Source organism: Vulpes vulpes, chromosome 11 (assembly GCF_048418805.1).
Source record: "Vulpes vulpes isolate BD-2025 chromosome 11, VulVul3, whole genome shotgun sequence".
NCBI lineage: Eukaryota > Metazoa > Chordata > Mammalia > Carnivora > Canidae > Vulpes > Vulpes vulpes.
The window spans coordinates 60,360,943-60,384,381 of NC_132790.1; the positions used below are offsets into that span (position 1 = coordinate 60,360,943).

Consider the following 23,439-nt stretch of genomic DNA (forward strand, 5'->3'; position numbering starts at 1 on the left):
CAGAGAAACCAACGGTTACATTTTATGCATTTTCTTCCAGGTTTCTTTCCTATTTGTAATTATATTTTTAATATGTCACACTGTTTTAATTATCATGCATTTGTTTTAATATCTGACAGGACATGTTTCCCCCTCCCCCATATTTTTTCTTTCTTAAAGCTTCTCTTAGCTTGAAAAATATCCCTAACTTTTTTTTTTTTAATGAGAACTTCTCTTAATCTTCTACTTTGTGGGAAGGGCCTGTTCTGAATTTCTAGACGCAGAAGCAAGAGTTCTCTCCATGCAAAAAAAATTCCATTTGAAAAAGGTTGGTTTGAGGAGACTCTCGAAGAAAGGTGGCAATATGAATTTAAAGTGGGCTTATATCATTTTTAAGAGACCAGTTTCTTTAATGATTATGGGATGTCAGTTCTCTTCCTGATGCCTTCCTTGAGGGGGAATTAGTGAAGACATTGTGACACCAGGTAATGAGACAAGGCTGAGAGAAGGTTGGGGAAAGGGCTTTAAAGAATTTAGAAAATATAGTTGATTCTCTGTAGCTACAGGAAAGGAGCTCCATCTTTTGTTTTGGTTGGAATTTGGCTGCAGAAGAGAACTTGACACCAAGCCGAGTTGCCATCCAAGAGGTTCCCAAACAAATGTACTTCCCTCCCCCGATTTGGCAAACTGAGTGGTTTAGGCCTTGTGGCTGTGGACCAGGAGGCATTCTGCTTTGACTACAGCTGCCTCTCCTAGCCCTTCTCCATGCCCACCTGTGAGTCTTAGAACTTGATGCTGTCATAACTTTAAAACCTCCGGAGCTAGACTGTTTCAGTGGCTGAACAATTCCCCAGAAGTCTGACAGCTGTGAAAGTGAAAACCATCAGACCACAGTTAGATCTTTCCTGAACCAGGGCCCCTAGCTAAACCAGGCAGAGGTCCTGGGCTCTGTCTGGGTTTTGACCTTACAGTGACTCTGACATGAGGCAGACCACTTCAGGAAGCCTGACCCTGGGTGCATGAGGTTGCTGTCCAGCCCTTCCTTGCTTTCTTGAACATTGGCCACCCACAGGGTTGCCCCACCATAGGCTCTCTCCAGGGATGGTATGGGATCTTTATCTGACCCTATGCTACACCAGCACCAGGCACAGAGATGGACATGGTGTCCAGCAGCTGATCCCACAAGTCACAAGGCAGGTACTACTTACTGGTCCAGTCTGGATTTGGATACATTCTCCCATCCAGTCTAGCCCTCCTTCCTTGGAATCTTGTGGCAAATTTGTTTTTCTTGGGGCTAACACACTGCCATGGAGATATTCGTGTTGGGTAACCATTGGTTCATGGTGGGAATTAGCAAAATATGATGGACTGTTGGTGTGGGTCAGAGGTCATCGTGGAGCCCCACACAGTATTGTGTGCTGGGGAGAATGCAGAGCCTGCACTGGGTGGTGCCTACAGTAATGGAAGTGAAGAAGAAGGTAAATGGCATGAAAAACTGCAGTGCAGGGCCGGAAGGAGTTTTAGGGAATTTATGTTTGTTGAGTCAACCATAAAAACAAGAATTCATCCACCCCACAAATGAAGAACCCTCCTATGAAGCCACAAAAGATAAGAGCTTAAGAGGTGGTTATGTTTTGGGTTTACAAAAAAAAAAAAAAGAATAAAAGATAAACAAAGAAAAACCTCAAGCTATATAACCTTGTCTCCTTCACAGAGATCATTAGATCATCTTAGGAGACATGGTATAATAGTATAAACTGTGAACTGTGTCTGCAGAAGCTTCTTCTCTTAATGGACACTTAATCTAGCAGTGAGAACAGATCCCAAAATAATTAATTAAAACAGTGATGGAAAGTGCTCAATAAAGCTTTATGCTTAGAGAAGACATGAGGAAGTTGGATGAAGTTTTATTAAGAATGAGGACCATAGATGGAAAGGATGTGTACTTTGGATTCTGTTTCATTTTCTTGTGTTTTACTGTGGACTGTTTCAGACATACTCAAAAGTTCCCAGCATGTGATAAAGACACCCATGGGCCAACCATGTTTGTCCTGATTTGACAAGTCTCATGGACTGCCCATAACAGATATTATGGATATGAAACAGTACTGATCGATTGAAGCTCCATTGTGAGCCCTTCTCTGACTCCACACCCTCTCTCCCTGAAATTGGGTACATGGTTCCCATATACGTCATTCAATTTTGTAACCCATAACCCATATTTGTATGTATATATATTCAATCTATATTAATGGTATCCTGCTGCACATAGGGTTCTGAAGTTTGTTTTTTAGATTAAACATGTTGATAAGGGTAGGTCTCGCTTGTTCATTTAATATCACTATATAATCTTTTGTCAAATGAGTAAATCACAGTTTATTTAACCTTTCTCAATCATTCTTGAATTCAAACATTCTCTCACAGACTCCTCATTTTTTCACTCTCCTCTGGACAGTTACCTCTTTTTTATCATTGTTGCTTAGACATTGGAAGCAAGCTCAGATGCCAGGGCCTTTGCACTTCCTGTTTCCTCCACCTAGAATGCTCTTTCCCCAGATTCCATGTGGCTCACTCCTTCTCTTTCTTGTTTCTGTTCAAAAAACACCTTATCAGAGAGGCCTCCCCTGACACCTACATAAAATAGCTCTCCTTCCCCACTCAGTCACTTTCTCCTTATCCTGTGGCATGTCTTCTCATGGCCCTCACTATACTTGGCATAGAATAAACTAGTTGTCAGTAAGCCTGCTACTTCCTGCTCAGGCATGTAAACACCAAGAGGCTGAAAGCTTGTCCATTCTGTCCATTGCAGTTTACAATACTCACATCAGCACCTCGCAGGTGGTGGGCGCTCAGTGTGTATTTGATGAATGAGTGAGGGAATGAACAAAGAATGAATGAGTGAACGAATGAACCAAGATTGTTTACAATTTTTTCTATCGTAAGCAATGCTTTGGTGAATATCCCTGAGGACACAAGTGAGAGCTTCTCTGGGGAGATTCCAAGAATGAAACTACTAGACCATAGGGAATGTACACTTCCTGCAAACACTTTATGAAGTCAATCCACAAAGAGGTAATAGACCAATGAGGGGTGGGGGAAGACATTGGGCTCTTCCATCTGTGAAGGTGGGATGCTCATGTTTATTTCTGATGGGAGGTGACATGCAGTCTTACCTCCCACTGTTGGTCCAACAGGTTCTCCTCACCTGTCTGCCTACCCAGACCCCACCTCAATGTCACACCCAGTTCTCTTGTCACACTTTCAGAGTGGGACACCTGACCCTCTCCCGCTACATACACTTCTTTTGAACCCACTCCACCCCCCTACCCCAGCCTCAAACTCAATGAGGACAGCGATTGCTTTCATTGTGTTGGGGCTGAGCACTTGACTTGGATTTGCCCATCAACTCCTCCCTCAGTCGTGTTGTGTCATTATTATTCTCACTTTATAGGTGAGTAAATAGAGGCAGAAAGAGGTCAAATGACCTGCCTGCAATGGTTTTGTGCCAGACTCGGCACCTGCTCCATCTTCTATCCATTATTTCCCCTCCACAACCACGTTGCAGAGGAGACCAAAGCACCAAGGGAAACCAGTGACCTTGCAACAGCAAGAGAGCCAGAATTTGGACTCTTCTTCTTTTGAATTTGAACAGCTCTTTCCACGGTGCTGTGCTTCCCCAGTGTAACTCCAAGGAGCTCACGCAGCCTGTCCTGGAACCCACCACTCACTTACTCTTCCTTCGGGAGGTTCAGTAGTAATATGGCCACACCCTGGCCTCTTGCCTCTGGCCCTGGAGCACCTTCTTGTCCTGACAGGTGTATGAACTCTTGGAGAAGAAGTCTGGGCATAGATCTATGCCGTATGTTTATTTACATAATTTAAGCAGTTTGTCTTTCTCAGTCTTATTTTCTGCTTCATCAGTAGTAGCTCTCATTACAACAAGGGAGCAAGGGAGGAAGGGAGGATAGGGGCTTATCAGAATCCCCAAGAGGAGGTGCATTTGGGGGAAACCCTCCTGCCAAGAGATGGTGCCATTGCTTCCATCAGTGCACATGTCCCACACTGGGAATCACTTGTTTGCAGCATTTAGTGAGGACAGATGAACGGAGGTCCTGCATGAAAAATGTGTCCACTCACATTCAGACTCAGCTGGCATCCCCAGTGAGTACCAAGGATCTGACCTTTCTCTGGACACCCTGGGCTGAGTTATTTAATTCTTCCTCCAGCCTTGTGAGTATTAGTTATTATTTTACAGAGGAGGAAATAGTTCCAAGAATCAAAAGTAATCAATTCTAACTATGTTGTGTTGATGAATTTTGAAGGTTTGCTGTTGCCTTTTTAAAATCTCTAGTATTTAAATAAATTTTCATATTTAAGTTGGTGAAACTGTAGTGAGCTAAGAATCATTGTGTGAACATTCTTCGGGATAACTTGGGATCATTTAAAAAATAAGGCTGGGAAGTCAAGCAGGGTCCTTCTGGACAGTTCCATACTGGGGAGCTCTTGGCAAGTCTTGTCACCAGAAGGCTGACTCCCACCCCTTCCGAAGCTATCTCTCCTACATGTTCTACTGCAGCTGAAAGGCAGGAGTTTGGGCATCATTAAAGAAGATGCCTGAGACATAAAGCAGGTTGGTTCCTATTTCTTCCATATCTGTGGGAATGATTCAAAATCCACAGCCTAAAAAAAAATAAAAATAAAAAATAATTTTAAAAACCCACAGCCTGTGTCCAACCATTCCTGAGATGCCTTTGGCTTGACTTTTGATCCCATGTCATGATGTACCTGTCACTCTTTGAAGACATTAATCTGGCAGCACTGAGGAGTAGTGGCCTCATCTGTTTGTCACCACCTATATACCTAGCACAGTGCCTGCCACTTAGAGCACCAATAAATGGTGAGGGAATGAAAGTATTAATGAGTAGATGAATGAAGGAATCTACAAATACATGCAAGATTCTATGCTGCCTTCTACTCTAGCAGGATGTGGACACAGGACTCTTTCCTTGCTCTCTGCCCTTGCCTGAAGTCATGTCTGTTCAGGTGGAGGCTGGAGACCTCAGGGCCAAGGAGCCCCAAAGCACGCTTACCCAGTTCATGCTGGTACCGGCATCTTCACAGCTCTCTCCCAAATACCTCTGCCTCATGAACCGCATACATCCCATGGATTTCCTCTGAGCCATGAATTTTAAAATAAATGAAGTAAAAACATAAATATCAAATGAAGGTCATCATAACTGAGCCTTCCCTGGGGCCTCCAGAAAAGCTCTCCATATTAACTCTAAGTCAAAACATAGTCTACAACACATCAGTTTTTAAAGGAAAAAGCTTTCTGCTCTCCAAATAGGACTGTGGTTTGCCAGTCATTCTCTAAGAATTCAATGTACCCTCCTACCTCCCAGCATCCCAGGGCAGTGCTCTGGTTCCACTCCAAAATTTGAGCAAGTTGAGGCTTTCCATTGTAGAAGTCATTAATGTGCATCTGTATGCTAAGAGTTTTGGTATAGCCAGGGAGTAGAGAGCTCATACTATTATACACTTGAAGTATGAAGACTCTTGGTTGCAAATAATAGAGACTCAATCCAAAAAGCTTTAAAAGAGGGAATTTATTGGTTCATGTAATGGACAAGTCCAGGGGTTGACATTGGGCTTGAGCAGATCCAAGTGTTCAAAGTATAGCAGCAAGATCCTGTCCCTTTCCACTGTCAGATCTGCTTTTTCCAGAATACCACAAATATCCCCCAAGTGATAACAGGATGGCCCCAGCAGCTCCAGGCTTTCATTTTGCCATGGAGCCAGCCCAGGAGAAAGGCACCACTTCCTTCCAAGAACAACAGTAAAAACCTTCATCTTGATGGCTGGAGGCTATGATATGGCTGGAGACCTTGATTGACGGGTCTGTGTCATCTGATCACTCACATGCTGACAGGGGAGTGGAGCCAGCTTTCCCAGAACAACATACACTCTATTGGGAAGGTAGAGTGAGTGTCTGAAAAGGAAAAGAAATGTCCTTTTGTCAAGTGAATGAGGAGCCCAGTAACACCTATTCCCCACCATTACCACTGCGGATCCTCAGCTATAGAGCTGAGCCACCAGCACCTCCTTCTGGTGGTCAGCAGCTCAGAGAACAGGGCAACATGCAGGAGATGTAGCCTGGAGAACATTTCTTTTCTAGAGTTTCATTTCTTTTGTGCTTTTAAAGCTATCAAATAAATCATAAGCCCAGATGTTATGATTTCCAAGGACTATGTCTTCTGTATTTTTTTCTGCTATTTTATTTTATATTCTGAAAATAACTTTATGGGGTTTTGATAAAAATGACAGATAATAAAAAAGTGACAGATATTCTTTGTAGTAAATTAAAATGCTACAGGAAAATACACTGAAGAGAGTTATTTGGTCTCTCTTCTCATTGAGCCTGTGACTAGTACATGTGAATGGTTAAGCTCCCATTTACAATCTCTGTTCAGGCACTTTGCTTCTTTGGACAATACAGTCAACCTCACTACATCTCAGCTTACGTCTTTCCAAACAAGACTTACCCTTGTGGAGCTATTAAAAGAAATCATTGAGCCTCTACGTTGTACCAGGCAATTTACTGTTTGTGTTATATCATTTAATCCTCAAACAGCCTTATGAGGTGATTAGTGTCATTCCCATCGTATAGATGAAGAAACTGAGGCTTAGAGACAGGAATTGGCTCAAGACCACACAAGTACTAAATGCCTGAGCCAATCTCGACCTGCCCCAGCACACAGGGTCTTATTCCCTGTGCTATGCTCTATAAATTAAATAAAATGATTTGAGGAAATCTTTTGGCACAGTGCCTAAGACAGATCAAGCACTCACATAATTGGGTTCATTTGTATTAACAGCAAGGATACAGGTGATATAATGAAGTTTTACATAAAAGGGATGATACATTCAGTGCGTGCTGTTGTATAGCTGTTTTTCTCCCTCAATAAAGACAAGTCTCTAAATGCCACCTTGTGGCTCAAATCAGAGTATAGAGGAGATGATGCTTGCCTTCTGGCCCTTTCGCCTTCCTTTCTGTGCTGCACTTAGGGACCACAAGGGGGCTTTGCCATTGAGCAGCCACTCCTTTGGGGCTTTCTTTTCAATGTGAGGCCACCTTGAGGATTTTAGGAATCTCGCACCCAGGTAAGGAGGAAGCTTTCTGGTATAAGCTTTCTGGAAGATTGACGTCTTTGAGCCCAGCGATTCTGCTTCTAGAATCCACTATTGTGATTATGTGAAACCATTTAGCTGCCAACATATGCAACATAGAATTTTTAATAGAAAACAAAATGGGAAAAATTCAATCTTCAAAGGTAAGAGATAAAGCAGGCTGCATCCATACTGTGGAGAACCCTGGAGCTGCTAAAGATGCTGTGGGGGAAGACTATTCAAGGACATTAAATTGAATCAGGAATAGTAGCTGAAAAAGAGTAGGTTTAAAACAGTGTGTGTCCATCACTCACCAGATTTTACTGAGTGTCTACTGTGTGCACTGCACTGGGTTTAGACACATGGATACAGGAATGGGGAAAAAACAACCTGTTTTCCATGAGCTAATTATGTTCTATTAAAAAGGAGAAACAGATAAACAATTTAATGTTAATCATTAATTAATACAGGAGAGGAATTAAGATGGCAGAAGACTAGGAGCCCTAAGCTTGCCTTGTCCCTTGAACACAGCTAGATAAATATGAAATCATAGTGAACACTCAAGAAATCGATCTGAAGACTGAGAGGGCAAAACTGCCTCATCTTGGAAGGTAGGAGCTGTGGAAAGTCGATTTGGGGGAGAAAAGAGCTGTGAAGGGGAGGGAGAGAGCAAGAGAGAAAGAGTGAATCAGCACTCAGGGGATTGCACAAGGAAAACTCTTCCCCCAAAACCATTGACTGGGAAAAGGAGAGGAGCTAACTACTGTAAGTTTTTTATAAGCAATGGAACCAAAGTCAGAAGTTTGGAGGTCCACACTATCGCCAGGGTTGTGCATGATGGGCTTAGAGATGTTCTGGTGGGGAAGGAGGGCAGAGACCCAGGACTGGGCAGTGTGGTCTGAGGATCCCCTGGATTGTGCAGTGAGAAACAGTTCCCCTGCTTGGAGTGCATTTGAGAGTGGCAGTATGGCCTGTCCCAGGACAAAAGAATTGTCAGCACCAGTGTGCTTCCCTGTTCCCTAGCATAGCAACAAAGACAGCTGGTGAGGGCAGCAAGCCTTGCTCCACGCTTTTTGCTAGCTTACCATAAACTCCGAACCACCACCGTGACATGTAACCAATTTCTGGGACAAGCCAGCGCTAACCATAGCACAGCAAGACCCAGCTCCAGGGGATCAGCATAGGTCTGTGCTAATGGGATCCCTAAAATTTAGAGTTTTGAAACCAGGCACACACCCGAGATAAAACACCAGTGTGCTGTGCTGCCTGGCAGGCATACAGGTGGGATCCAGGCAGGATGGAGACAGATCTGGTAGAAGCCAGGGACATAAGAGAGGTGATTGTTTGCTCTTCTCTGGGGGTTTCCTCAAGAGTGGTGGCTGTAAATTTCCCACTCCCAGGACAAGAGAGCAGGGCAGCACTATTTCCCTCCATGCCCATCAACACTGACCCACTTCAGTGAGCGAAACAGCACCACCCACTGGACAGAGCCATTTACGACGAGTTCCATCCCGCCTACCCCGCACCCTGCAGGTGCATTTCCACTAGGGCAAGTCCACCTGAGAATCAGTGTAGCGAAGCTTTAGCTCTAAGAGAAATAAGATCTACCTTTCTCTTTCTTTTTTCTTTCTTTCTTCTTTCTTTCTTTCTTTCTTTCTTTCTTTTTCTTTCTTTCTTTTTCTTTCTTTCTTTCTCTTTTTTGGATCTAGCTGTTTTTAACAAGCTGACCAAAACACACCTAGGATCTAGCTTCCTTTTTTTTTTGGACCTCTTCTTAATATGCCTAGGAGCAGGGATACAACAGGATTTCCTAACAATCAAACACATGAAAAACAGTGACCCAGACAAAATTGTGGAACAAAGGAATTCACCACAAAAAAAAAAAAAAAAAAAAAAAAAGAACAGGAAGAAGTCATGGCCAGGGATTTAATCAATACAGATACAGGTAAGATGTCTGAACCAGAATTTAAAATAATAATCATAAGGATACTAGCTGGGCTTGAGAAAAGCATATAAGACACTAGAGAATCCTTTACTACAAAGTTAAAAGAACTAAGAAATAGGCCAAAAATAAAAAATGCTGTAACTGATAAGCAATATGGAATGGATGCAGTGACAATGAGAATGGATGAAGCAGAGGAACAAATCAGTGATATAGAAGATAAAATTATGAAAACAATGGTGATGAAAAAAGAGGGAAAGAAAAGTATTGGATCATGGATGTAAACTTAGAGAACTCAACGACCCCTTAGAGCATAATAACATTCATATCATAAGAGTCCCAGAAGAAGAAGAGAAAGGAAAGGAGCAGAAGGTTTATTTGAACATATTATAGCTGAAAACTCCCCTAATCTTGGGAAGGAAACAAACATCAAAATCCAAGAAGAACAGAGAACTCCTATTAAATTCAACAAAGCCACCCATCACCAAGGCATATCATAGTCAAAATACACAGACAAAGAAAGAATCCTGAAAGCAGCAAGGGGAGGGGAGAAGTCCTTAATCTTACAAGGGAAGATAGATCAGGTTTGAGCTGATTTGTCCATAGAAACTTGACAGAACAGAGGAGAGTGGCATGATATATTCAACATGCTGAATGGGAAAAATATGCAGCCAAGAATACTTTATCTAGCAGGGCTGTCATTCAGAATAGAAGGAGAGATAAAGAGTTTCCCAGACAGGGGCACCTGGGTGGCTCAGTCAGTTGGGCATATGCCTTCAGCTTGAGTCATGATCTCAGATTCCTGGGGTCAAGCCCCGCATGAGGCTCCCTGCTCAGTGGGGAGTCTGCTTCTCCCTCTCCCTCTGGCCCTCCTTGCTCATGCTCTCTCTCTCTCTCTCAAATAAATAAAATCTTCAAAAAAGAGAGAGAGAGGGAGAAAAAGAATTTACTAAACAAAAACTAAAGGAATTTGTGATCACTAAACCAGCCCTGTAAGACATATTAAAGGGTACCCTTTGGGTAGGAAAGAAATACTAAAAGCAATAAAGACTAGAAAGGAACAGAGAACACCACGAGAAACACCCACTTTACAGGTAACACAATGGCACAAAATTCATAACTTTCAGTAATCACTCTGAATGTAAATGAACTAAATGCTCCATAGGGTACCAGAATGGATTTAAAAAAACAAGACCCATCTATATGCTGCCTACAAGAGATTTATTTTAGACCTAAAGACACTTGTAGATTGAAAGTGAGGGGATGGAGAACCATCTATCTTCTAACGGATGCCAAAAGAAAGCCGGAGTAGCCATACTTACATCAGACAGACTAGGTTTTAAATCAAAGACTGCAGCAAAAGATAATAAAGGGCACTACATCGTAAAAGATCTATCTATCAAGAAAATTTAACAATTGTAAATATTCATGCCTTTAACTTGGGACCATGCAAATATATAAATCAATAACAAAAATAAATCAATTATAATAATACAATAATAGTAAGAAACCTTGACATCCTACTTATAGCAATGGACAAATCATCTAAGCAGAAAATCAACAAGGAAACAGTGGCTTTGAATGACACACTGAACCAGATAGACTTAACATATATATTCAGAACATTTCAGGCAGCCCGGGTAGCTCAGCAGTTTGGTGCCACCTTCAGCCCAGGGTGTGATCCTGGAGACCAGAGATCAAGTCCCGTGTTGGGCTCCCTGCATAGAGCTTGCTTCTCCCTCTGCCTCTGTCTCTCTGTCTCTGTGTGTCTCTAATGAATAAATAAAATCTTTAAAAAAAAAATTTCATCCTAACGCAGTAAAATACTCATTCTTTTTGAGTGCACATGGAACGTTCTCCAGAACAGATCACATACTGCGTCACAAATCAGGCTTCAACCAAGTACAAAAATATTGAGATCATACCATGCATATTTTCAAACCACAATGCTATGAAACCTGAAGAAAAAATTTGGACAGATCACAAATACATACATTCTTTATGTATGTATTTCATCTTTAGATGAAAGAATGAATGGGTTAAAAAGGAACTTAAAGAAGAAATTTAAAAAGTACATGGAAGTAAATGAAAATGGAAACACAACAGTTCAATACCTTTGGCTTATAGCAAAGGCAGTCCTAAGAAGGAAATATATAGCAATACAGGCCTACCTCAAGAAGCAAGAAAAGTCCCAAATATGCAAACCTAACCTTACACGTAAAGGAGCTAGGAAAAGAACAGCAAATAAAGCCTATAGACAGCAGAAGAAGGAAAATAATAAAGATTAGAGTGAAATAAGTAACATAGAAACGAAACAGTAGAACAGATCAATGAAACATAAGAGCTGATTCTTTGGAATAATTAATAAAATTTGATCGCCAGCTCTATCAAAAAGAAAATAGAAAGGTCCCAAATAAACAAAATCACAAGATGGAAGAGGCAAGATCACAGCCACAGAAATGCAAATAATTATAAGAGAATATTATAAAAAAATTATGTGTGAACAAACTAGGCAGTCTGGAAGAAATAGACAAATTCCTAGAAATATGCAAACTTCTAAACTGAAACAGGAAGAAATAAGAGATTTGAACAGACTCATAACCAGCAAATAAATTAACTCAGGAATGAAAAATTTCCCAACAAACAAAAGTCCAGGGCCAGGTGGCTTCCCAGGGGAATACTACCAAACATTTAAAGAAGAATTAATACTTGTCCTTCTCAAACTGTTCAAAAAACCAGAAATCGAAGAAAAAGATCCAAACTCCTTAAATGAGGCCACCATTTCCTTGATTCCAAAACCAGACAAAGACCCCACTAAAAAGGAGAATTACTGGCCAGTATCCCTGATGATGATGAATGTAAAAATTCTCAACAACATAGTAGCAAATTGAATCCAACAGTACATTAAAAGAATTATTCAGACAATCAAGTGGGATTTATTCCTGGGCTGCAGGGGTGGTTCAATATTTGCAAATCAATCAATGTCATACACCACATTAATAAAGAATAAGAACCACAGAATCCCCTCAGTAAATGCAGAAAAAGCATTTGACAAAATACAGCATCCGTTCTTGATTTAAAAAAATCCTCAACAAAGTAGGAATAGATGGAAAATACCTCCACATCATAAAGGCCATATACAAAAGACACCCTCCCACCCCAGCTAATACCATCCTCAATGGGGAAAAGCGGAAAGCTTTTCCTCTATGGTCAGGAACAAGACAGGGATGTCCACGCTCACCATTACTATTTAACATAGTACTGGAAGTCTTAGGCACAGCAACCAGGCAACAAAAGAAATAAAAGCATCCAAATCAGCAAAGAAGAAGTCAAACTTTCACTATTTGCAGATGACATGACACTGTATAAAGAAAACCCAAAAGACTCCACCAAAAAATTGCTAGAACTCATACATGAATTCAGCAAAGTTGCAGGATATAAAATCAACATACAGAAATCTGTTGCATTTCTATACACCAATCAAGAAGCAGCAGAAAAAAGAAATCAAGGAATTGACCCCATTTACAATTACACCAAAACCAATAAGATACCTAGGGCTAACCAAAGAGGTAAAATATCTGTACTCTGAAAAATATAGAATACTTACAAAGGAAATTGAAGAGGACACAAACAAATGGAAAGACATTGATGCTCATGGATTGGAAGAACAAATATTATTAAAATGGCTATACTACCCAGAGAAATCTACACATTTAATTCAATCCCTATCAAAATACCACCAGTATTTTTCACAGAGCTATAACAAACAATCCTAAAATTTGTACAGAACCGCCAAAAACCCTGAATAGCCAAAGCATTCCTGAAAATGAAAAACAAGGCTGGAGGCATCATGATTCCAGACTTCAAGCTACATTACAAAGCTGTAATCATCAAGACAGTATGGTACTGGCACAAAAACAGACACATAGACCAATGGAACAGAATAGAAAACCCAGAAATGGTCCCTCAACTATATGGTCAACTAGTCTTAGACAAAGCAGGAGAAAATATCCAATAGAAAAAGACAGTCTCTTAAACAAATGGTGTTTGAGAAAACTGGACAACAACATGAAGAAAAATGAAACTGAACCACTTTCTTATAAAAATAAAATGTACAATAATAAATCCAAAATGGATTAAAGACCTACATGTGAGATAGGAAACCATGAAAATCCTAGAAGAGAACACAGAAGAGAACACAACCTCTTTGACCTTGGCTGCAGCAACTTCTTACTAGACATGTCACTGTAGGCAAGGGAAACAAAAATGAAAATGAACTGTTGGGACTATCATCAAGATAAAAAGCTTCTGCACAGCAAAGGAAACAATAAACAAAACTAAAAGACAACCTATGGAATAGGAGAAGATATTTGCAAATGACATATCTGATAAAGGGTTAATATCCAAGATCTATAAAGAACTTATCAAACTCAACACCCCAAAAAACAAATAATCCAGTTAAGAAATGGGCAGAAGACTTGAATAGATACTTTTCCAAAGAAGACATCCAGATGGCTAACAGACACATGAAAAGATGCTCAACATCACTCATCATCAGGGAAATACAAGTCAAAACCACAATGAGATACCACCTCACATCTGTCAGAATAGCTAAAATTAATAACACAAGAAACAACAGGTGTTGGCATGTGGAGAAAGGGGAGCCCTCTTACATTGCTGATGGAATGTAAACTGGTGTAGCCACTCTGGAGAACAGCATGGAGGTTCCTCAAAAAGTTGAAAATAGGGGACACCTGGGTGACTCAGCAGTTGAGCATCTGCCTTTAGCTCAGGACATGTCCCAGGATCCTGGGATCAAGTCTCACATCAGGCTCCCCAGAAGGAGCTTGCTTCTCGCTCTGCCTGTGTCTCTGCCTCTCTCTCTCTCTCTCTATCTCTCTCTCTCTATCTCTCACGAATAAATAAGTAAAACCATTTTTTAAAAAAATTGAAAATAGAACTACCCTACTATCCAGCTATTGCACTACTAGGTATTTACCCAAAGGATACAAATACAGACTCAAAGGAGTATAACCATCCTGATGTTTATAGCAGCATTATCAACAATAATGAAGAGCCCAAGTGTCCCACCGACTAATGAGTAGATAAAGAAGATGTGGCATGTACATATACCTACAGTGGAATATACACAGCCACCAAAACAAATGAAATCTTGCCATTTGCAATCACATGGATGGAGCTAGAGGGTATTATGCTAAGTGAAATAAGTCAGAGAAATACAAATACCATATGATTTCACTCATGTGTAATTTAGGAAACAAAGTAAATGAACATATGGGAAGGGAGAAGAAAGTGAGAAAGGCAAACCATAAAGACTTAATGATACAGAGCAAACAGGGTTGATGGGGAGAGGTTGATAGAGGATGGGCTAGATGGATGATCAGTATTAAGGTGGGCAGTTCTTGTGATGAACACTGGGTCCGTTGTATGTAAATGATGAATCACTGAATTCTACTCCTGAAACCAATATTACACTGTATGGTAACTACTTAGAATTTAAATTAAAATTTATAGAATAAATAAATAAATAATAAAATAGCTACAACCCAGTCCAAAAAAATCATTAATACAATATATTAACTTATAAACAACTATATACAATCATATATAATTATACATCAGTTGCAGAGAAGCATTCTAGAAAAATGGAAAGAGAAAATGAGAGTGATAGAAAACATGTTGGTGTGGTCATGGTATTCTTTTTTTTTTTTAAGATTTACTTATTTTAGAGAGAGTGTGAGCATGTGTGCATGCAAGCAGTGGTGGGGGGAGGACAGAGGGAGAGGAGAGAATCTCAAACAGACTGCCCATTGAGCACGGAGCCCCATCTCAGGATTCTGAGATCATGACCTGGGCCAAAACCAAGAGTCAGCTGATTTACCGACTGAGTCACCCAGGCACCCCTGGTCACGGTATTCTAGCTAAGGTGGTCAGGCACGGCCTCACAAGGGGATGACATTTGTGCAGAGACTTAATGAAGTGACAGACTGCCCTGTGAAGCCATCTGCCAGATCGAAGCCTTTGCGATTCCATGTTAAAAGACAGTATGTGTGTTACATGTACTGGAAGCCCCTCACATGTGCTCAGGAAAAAGCCCATCTGCAACTTCTCCTCTTCACTGAAGTCATGAACCTTTTAGGAGGCATGTCCCTTCACTGCCACCATCACTGTCTCCTGGCTACTCCTGGTGGCTACCCTGATGCTGCCCCACAGGCTTTGTCTGCTGAACTGCTTTGTCAGGAGAGGGAGAGCATCCTCCCCCTTGAAAAACTTGGTCTCTCAGAGCAGCACTGGCCCTGAGGCCCCTTCTGCACCAGTAGGCTTTAGATTAACCCTGTCTTCCCGATGTGTGTATACACGTGCATGTGCACATGCGCGCACACACACACAACACACACACACACACACCACCAGTTCCTGGACTCCTCCCAATCTACATAGGTTGATTAGGTCCTCAGGATCATCTAAGAAGAGCACCATCTTAGTCTGTTCAGGCTGCTATAATAAAATACTGCATACTAGGTGGCTCAGTGAACAACAGAAACTTATTTTTCACAATCCTAGAGACTGGGAAGTCTGAGATCAAAGCACCAGCAGATTAGCCACTTCCTAGTTCATAGACGGCCATCTTCTCACTGTGTCCTTACATAGTAGGAGTGAAGGAGTGCTCTAGGGTCTCTTTTATAAGGATACTATCCCATTCATGAGGGCCTTCACTCCCAAAGCCCCCACCTCCAAAGAGCATCACACTGGGGATTAGGTTTCAACATATGACCTTTATGAAAACACCAATACTCAGTCCATAAAAAACATTCTTCAGATGTCAAGTTCCAGTGGTAGAACTTTGGGTAGAACTTTTAATCTTCTTTTATTTGTTTTTTAGTGCTTTTACATTAATACATGTACCTGGTTCAAAAAAATCAAATAATATAAAATGATAGTCAACTTAAAGAGTTGAGATGCCTGGGTGGCTCAGTCAGTTAAGCAGCCAACTCTTAATTTTGGCTCAGGTCATGATCTCAGGATCCTGAGATGGGACTCTGTGCTCAACGGGGAGTCTGCTTGAGACTCTCTCTCCCTCTCCCTCTGCACCTCCCCCCATTCATGTATGCACATGCTCAGCACTCTCTCTCAAATAAAATAAAATAAAATCTTTAAAAAACCCAAAAACTTAAGGAGTCTCATGCCCGCATCTTCATGCCAAGTCCCAATGCCCCAAGCAATAACCTGTAAACATTTATTGGGGTTACTACTACAATTCTAACTAACATGTTTATCTTATCATTTCTTGATTTGTCAACTTTAGACTTTCATAAATAGCCCACTTTCTTGCTACCTCTTTCCCCTCCCTCCAAAGTTTTACTAAAACTTTTTATTAAAATCTAGGGACCTCCGTCACTTCATATAACACATTTAAACCACTGTTGTTGTTCATATACTTTAAAAACCTATCTTGATTCCATCTGTAAGATGAACTGTCTCTATTGTTCCTTTCTTTGTCTGCATCCAGGCTTCTGTCAGGCTAGTTGGTGACTTGGGTGTGCTTCCAGTAGAAAAATGCACATGTCTTGACAGTGAGGACCTTTCATGCTTTGTCTGTAAATGGAGTATGAAAAGCAAATGACATTTTAATTATATATATATGTATATATAAAATTATAATGTATATATTATATACATAATATATATCATTTGCTGTAGACCAGAATCTTGTTGTGTGGAGGGGATGCAGTACCTTTTCAAATAAGTTATTTATTAGAATTTTTAAAGTAATTTTCATTACCCTAGATTCATTACCTTCATTTTCATTTTTAAAGATTTTATTTGTTTATTCATGAGAGATGCAGAGATAGAGGGGGGGGCAGAGATACAGGCAGAGGGAGAAGCAGGCTCCATGCAGGGAGCCTGACATGGGACTTGATCCTGGGTCTCCAGGATCAGGCCCTGGATTGAAGGTGGCGCTAAACTGCTGAGCCACCCAGGCTGCCCCATTTTCAATTTTAAATGTTTGCTTTTAGTTTATTTTGGTCCTTCTTTCCCATGCCATTGGATTGTTTCAAATATCTAGTGATCCCTGGTTGTCTACTCATATTTTTTAACAAAGGACTTCACTGATTAATGAAGGAGACTAACATGGATAGGTTAGTATTCCCAGGAGACCTCTCCTGTGAAAAGGGAGTGGGTGTGCTGACTGGCAACTCCAAGTTTAGTAGCCAGGCATGTACCTGGAAGGCCTGGTTTTAGGGCAGGTGGGCAGGTGTGTGGGCACTCCCCTAGGGCTGCACAAGGAGGAGTTTCACTGCAAACATAACCCCTGTATTCAAGTCTTAGTCTTCTCCAAGTAGGTTGTTCAATTTTATTAGAGGACTGTTTTCTATTTTTGGCTCAAGGACAAAGCATCCTTGGGGCCAGTTGTCGAACTGATTGGGAATTGGGATAGAGACCAAGAGGCCTCTCTGTTTCCTACACAACCATTAAATTAGCTTTCTGAATTCTGTCTCACAACCAGTTTTGCTCTTAGCACCAGCCAGCTCCAGTTTGGACCTCTCAGTCTGGGAGGCCCAGCTCCCGTGCCTGTCTGGAGGACACCATTCTCTTATCTTTATGTTATCACCCACTTTCCAGAAATATGTCAAAATCTCTGGTTCTGCTGTCATCCCCATTCTTCATTTGTGCAGACTTTTCTCTTTGAGTATCTTCTCACATTTCACTGGCATCTGGGGAGGAAGAGGTCTTTATATTCATTTTGCTTTTCTGAATTATCCAAGATAGAGTATGTGCTATTACATTCACAATAAAAGTAACAACAAAAGCTATCTTTAAAATGGAAGGGATTTAGACATATCCCATCAAGCCAAAAAGAGAAGCATCTTGTCAGTATCAACCATTCCAGCACTGACCAAGAAATTGCTTTCCTACAGTGCTTCCAGCTGAATAATTATGTGGCTGGAGAATCTTGTCATATAGCCCGTGTCTTACTTGTGCTTTTTATGTCCCCAAGCTGAATTAGAGGTGTTGTAAATGCAGTAGGAGCATCAAATACAAAGCCTGCTATTAAGCAGGTGTATCAGTTAATGGTTTAAAATAGCAAGCATTCACCTGCTTGCTCTTTGGATGGACTCAGGTGCATGCTTCTTCTGCTGGCCTCACTTCAGGCCATTAGAGCAGCCCCAGTCAATTGGCAGGTGATGTGTTTGTTTGTTTGTTTAAAGGAAGACTGTCTTTAATAACAGAGATTTGGAGGAGAGGAACCAAGCAAAGGGCTCACAAGTAGACCATTGGAAAAGTGTGTTTCTGTGCATAGGAATTGTGTCTGTGCCAGCCCTGCAGTCCCTGGGACTTGGTCGCTGTTGCTGGAATCCAAAGTTGGGGCTTCACTGCCAGCCTCCTGGGCTGAGCGTTCTCTGCCATCAGGGATGGGACTGGTACTGTGGTGCTGTGGTACTCTGATACCTCTGGCTCTGGCTCACTGGCCACCCCCATCATAGCCACTCTCTGAATCGTTGTCACTGCCACCCACTGGCCGGTAACCTCATCACCTGAGTCACTGTCATGTTCTGAATCTACATCCCTTGCTGAATATCTCTTTGTCCAGGTGGCTTGGGCTTCATCCTCACTGCTGTCATTCTGGCTGCAACTGCCCTTGTCACTCACCTGGTCTCTGTCACCTCTTCCCTTGCACATCTGTCTGGCATTGAGGTGTCACTGGCTGAGATGAAAGGGGTGATTGGGCCCCCTTTGAGCTCTCTTGGCACCCCAAAGGTCAGCTTGGGCTTGATCACACATGACCGGTGCAAGACTTCCAAGAGCACCGAAAGAGAGCTGCAAAACTCAGGACTCACACAGCATCATGTCTACTGGTCTCTGTGGTCCAAGCAAGTCACACGCCAGCCCGGATTCAAGAAGTCAAAAAAGAAGCTCCACATCTTGATGGAAGGAGCTACAAAGTATGGTGGCAACTTTTTCCATCCACCATTTAATAATTCCAGTTTTGATTTCTAATTTTGTTTTCTAATTTTGTATATTCCCCAGGCTTCTGAGGACCCAGTCTCTGGAATGGTTCTACAACAACGTGAAGAGCCGCTTCAAACGCTTTGGCAGTGCCAAGGTCTTGAAGAACCTGTATAGGAAACACCGATTGGAGAGTGGAGCATGCTTCGATATTCTAGGTACGCTGGCAGCCCACCACTATGGGAATCTTCCCTGGGCTGGTGGGATAAAAGGAGGCCTGGCTGGGAGGCCTTGACCACTGGGAACCCTCAAATGATACAGAGAAAGTTGCTTAAATATCTGCCTCCAATGGGGAACAGAAATAGGAGGACAAATACCAAAGATTCTGTTAAGTTTGAGTCATCAGCTTCCAACATCCCCACTGGGCTGTTGGGTGCATCAAGAAGACCAAAATATGTCTGTGTGTTGTGGACATTTTAATTGCAGACCCCTAGAAATCAAAGATTCTTGACCATCTCCCTGCCTAATGATTAAAATATTGGAAAGTCCTCGATGTGATCGCATAGACTAGGTCTGCTTTTAGAGGGTGTACCCTCCACTCCCCTTCCCTTCTACCCCCACACTCAACTCATGCCAGGCCCACAACTTGATGTAAAGGGAGAGTCGGGAAAGTGTGGGCTTCTCTTCCCAAGAATCCTAGAGGATGATTTCCACCTTCACTGCTTGTATACACTCAAGACAACCAATGTAATTAGAATGAGAACTTATCTTCTTTGGTTCTATTAGACTAAGCAGTAGAAGGAAATCATTGTCAGGACATGAACAGCATGTACCATAAAAAAAGACTGGGATGGTTTTTCTTTGGTCTGAAGGCAGATTTTTTTTCATCACTTTGCTGACACAGGTAAATGCTTTTTATTCACAAGAAAGAAAAAAAAAAGATCTCATCCATCTCATATGAAGCTTTTTCACTGTCATTATTTTACATTGTTGTATTCTCAATAAAGTCTTTGGCTGTGTCTTATCTAAAAATATGCCAGCCAGTGAGACAGCGGGGAAACAGGATAGGAGCATTAAACACAGAGAATCATTAGGGCCTTTTGTGGTGGTTGTTAGATTCTATCTTTCAAACTATTCAGGAAGCCTAAGCTAGAGAGCAATGCTGAAGGTTTCCACAGATTATTTTTATCTTCTCTTAGCTGATTTCTCTAAAAAATTTTTTCTCAAGGAAGGGAGGCAAAAAAAAAAAAAAAAAAAGAAGAAGAAGAAGAAGAAGAAAAAGAAATCAAGTTTAAAAGTAATCCTGTTAATAATAGTTTTTCAACCCAAAGAGATATCTCAAGAAAGTTCCAAAATATTATTGGCTCACTTGTTTGTATCACATCCTTTCTTTCTTCTCATATACATCCCCAGATCTGCTTTGTGTACCCCCTTATGTGTCACCAAATTCAGACCTCATTCGTTACTGCTTAATGCAAGATAAGGGGGAAAGCGAACATATGTAGAATCTTTCAGAACAAAGCATAACTCTGATCTCTTCTCCTGTCTCCCTCAGGCCCCACAGATGGGTCAGGCAGATGTGAGTCCCAAGCGGACCAGCTCAGGGCTTTGAAATTTTCAAGTGTCATTTTCTGAGGAACATCATTTACTGGGAATAGCTGTCTGCCATGGTAGAAGCATGTTTGGGTTTTGGACCCTCTGTGATTCACAACTTCTTTCATCCAGGCCTCAATATGGCACTTACCACATTGCATTCAGGGGATGGTATACAAGCCGCTCTCCTGCCTAACCATGTAGAGTAATAGTTTCATCACCTCTGTGTTCCCAAAGTATGACTCAACACCTGGCATGCCTTACATCCTCACTATGGCACCAGTTTAATCTTAAAAGCATTCTGTGAGTACCAAGACACTTCACTGAAGTATTAGAATCAGTTGCTTTAATATGGTTAGTATCCATTTAAACTAAGAATTCCTTTTGATAAAAGTGAAGACAAGTGGACAAGAAACAGTTTGTGAGATGATACTCAAACTTGTTAAGCCATGATCATAAAAAAAAAATGAGATTTACTCTACACACCACCTAGAAAATTTGGTTAACCAAAAATATGGGGAAATCCTCCAGTGCACATGTGGACTCTTGCTTATGTCACATGATGAAGAGCCCTTAGCATTAGCTCCCACCTATCGTTCAACACTCTTGCCATAGTTGTCACCTGCCATCCTCAATCCTAACTATACATCAGAGTCTGGGCTTGAAAAAAAAAAAACAAACAGTGCCTAGGATCACCTTCCATGCTCAGCCACTTATTTCTGAATCTGTGGAGGGGGGCCCAGTACAGATATTTTTTAAAGCTCAGTGGGTTTTAAGGCATAGCCAAGATGGAGAACCCCAGCTAGCCCCTGGCCATCATTTGTCCAGTAGCATTTATAATAAGATGGCTCCATCTTCAAATCTAGCTAAGGGTACTTGTTTGCAGAATTTTGATTGTAGGAACATAATATGCAACATCTATGGTATGCAAGGCATGTGCTCTGCTCCTGAACTCTTGGAGTAGAACTCCTTATACCTATGAAACATCTTCACCCTCTGGACCAGCGTACTTTGCCTTAACACACTCAGTCCACTGAAAATTCATTGAGTTCACAGAATCTTATGGGTCTGCCATTACGTGCACACCCTAAACTGCCATCAGTCTGTCTGGCCCCCCAAACTAGGCTTACTCATCCTGCAGCCCATATTGGGTGACCAAGCTAGGCCAGGCTGGAAAGGAGACCCACTAGTTCCATTGGATAAATCTAAGATATATTCATTACTCCAATAAACATTCAGAAAGCACTTATTGAACACCTATTATGTGCCCACTTGGTTTAAGAGTGAAAAGACAGACAAGACCCTGCCATATCAGAGCCAATATTCCAGTGGAGAAGTCAGTAAATTTTTAAAAAATCAAGTACCCAGTGGTAACTAGTGCTTGCATGACGCATCTGATATATTCAGCATGACATTTTTAACAGTTACCCAGGAAAGAAGCACTACACAAAAAGATAAAAGTAGTCATTATTAATATACTTAATCTCTAGGCAGTTGGATAAATAACATCTTGCTTTCAGTTTGTATTAAATAAATAAAGTGGAAGAAATAAACTCTGCTTCTATTCATGAACACTGTATATCTATTTTTGACATGATTCCTGAAAAGGTCCATTAATCTTTCATCTGGAATCTGACTGAAAAACATGGTCTTTTGAAAATGCTGAGCAGGTGAAATCAGAGGTTCCTCCAACTCATGAAAGACATGACGATGTCATCTGACTGCTGCATCAGTGCTTTGAGAACAGCGTCAGCCTCTTTGTGCCTTTCTCAAATGACTCTAAAGCTCCCACCTATGAATTTCAAGGGAAACGGAGAGAAGTGCTGTACTAGAAGATTTGAAATCATGCAGAACCAGAGCTTGTTCTCTGGGCAGCTCAGTCCCCAGTGATGTTTCCAAATGTTCTCTCTCCTCGTGCTTGCCTCCACCCTCCTCCTTCACAGGACAGATAGCACGCACCCCCTCAGTGGATCCTGTCACCTTCCAGGAAGGTCTGAAGGTCTCACATCTCTTCCTTCTTGCTGAGCCAGCCTGTCTTTTAACTGGTTCCTTCCTCTCGATTTGTAAACATGCCCAAGTCTCTCTGTTTCCTAAGACATTCCTGGCCTGCACATTCCCTCACTTCCTGCCCTCCCCTCACTGAGCTGTTCTCCCCACAACAGCCAGAGTACACTTTGGAAGCACATATCTGACCAGATCACCTCCATGGAAGCTTTACTGGCTTTTATGTAGCTGTTGGAATAAAGATCAAAACACAATATGGTCACCATGACTTGCATGATCTGGGTCTCCAAGCCCAGCCACACTGCCTTTTGCTTAGGTTCTCAGATGCACCTGCTGCCCCCACTGCCTGTCCTGTGCAAGTTGTTCGCTCTGCCCGACACTCTCCCACCTTCCCACACCCCTTGGGCTGGTTACTCATTGTCTCTGCTGGACACACTCACTGTACTGTGAAGCACTCAATCAGAGCACTTAACAGCTCTATAATTTTACATTGATTTATATAAATCTTGGATTGGAGAATTCTTTCCACTATATCAAGTTTGTCAGGGCAGTGAGAATTTCTGCCTTTAGTCACCAATATATGCTAACACACAGCCCAGAGCCAGGCACCTAGTAGGTGCTCAGAGACTCTTTGCTGGATGGATGGATGAATGAATGCTGGATGTAGCCACACCAAAGGGAAATATTTGCACTTAGAACTATTGCTTGGGGGGGGGGGGCAGCCTGCGTGGCTCAGCAGTTTAGGGCCACCTTCAGCCCAGGGCGTGATCGTGGAGACCCCA

At 41.7% G+C, this 23,439-nt stretch overlaps 1 protein-coding gene across 3 annotated transcripts in view; it reads left to right on the forward strand.

Annotated features, from left to right (window-relative positions):
* The window catches only part of MYRIP (myosin VIIA and Rab interacting protein), a 366,004-nt gene that overhangs the window by 249,524 nt on the left and 93,041 nt on the right, over positions 1-23,439 (forward strand). For all 3 annotated transcript variants that reach the window (XM_072726528.1, XM_026000964.2, XM_072726530.1), the window contains exon 4: positions 19,142-19,278. In XM_072726528.1, the coding sequence (XP_072582629.1) occupies positions 19,142-19,278 (137 nt within the window). The remainder of the gene's footprint in view (positions 1-19,141; positions 19,279-23,439) is intronic.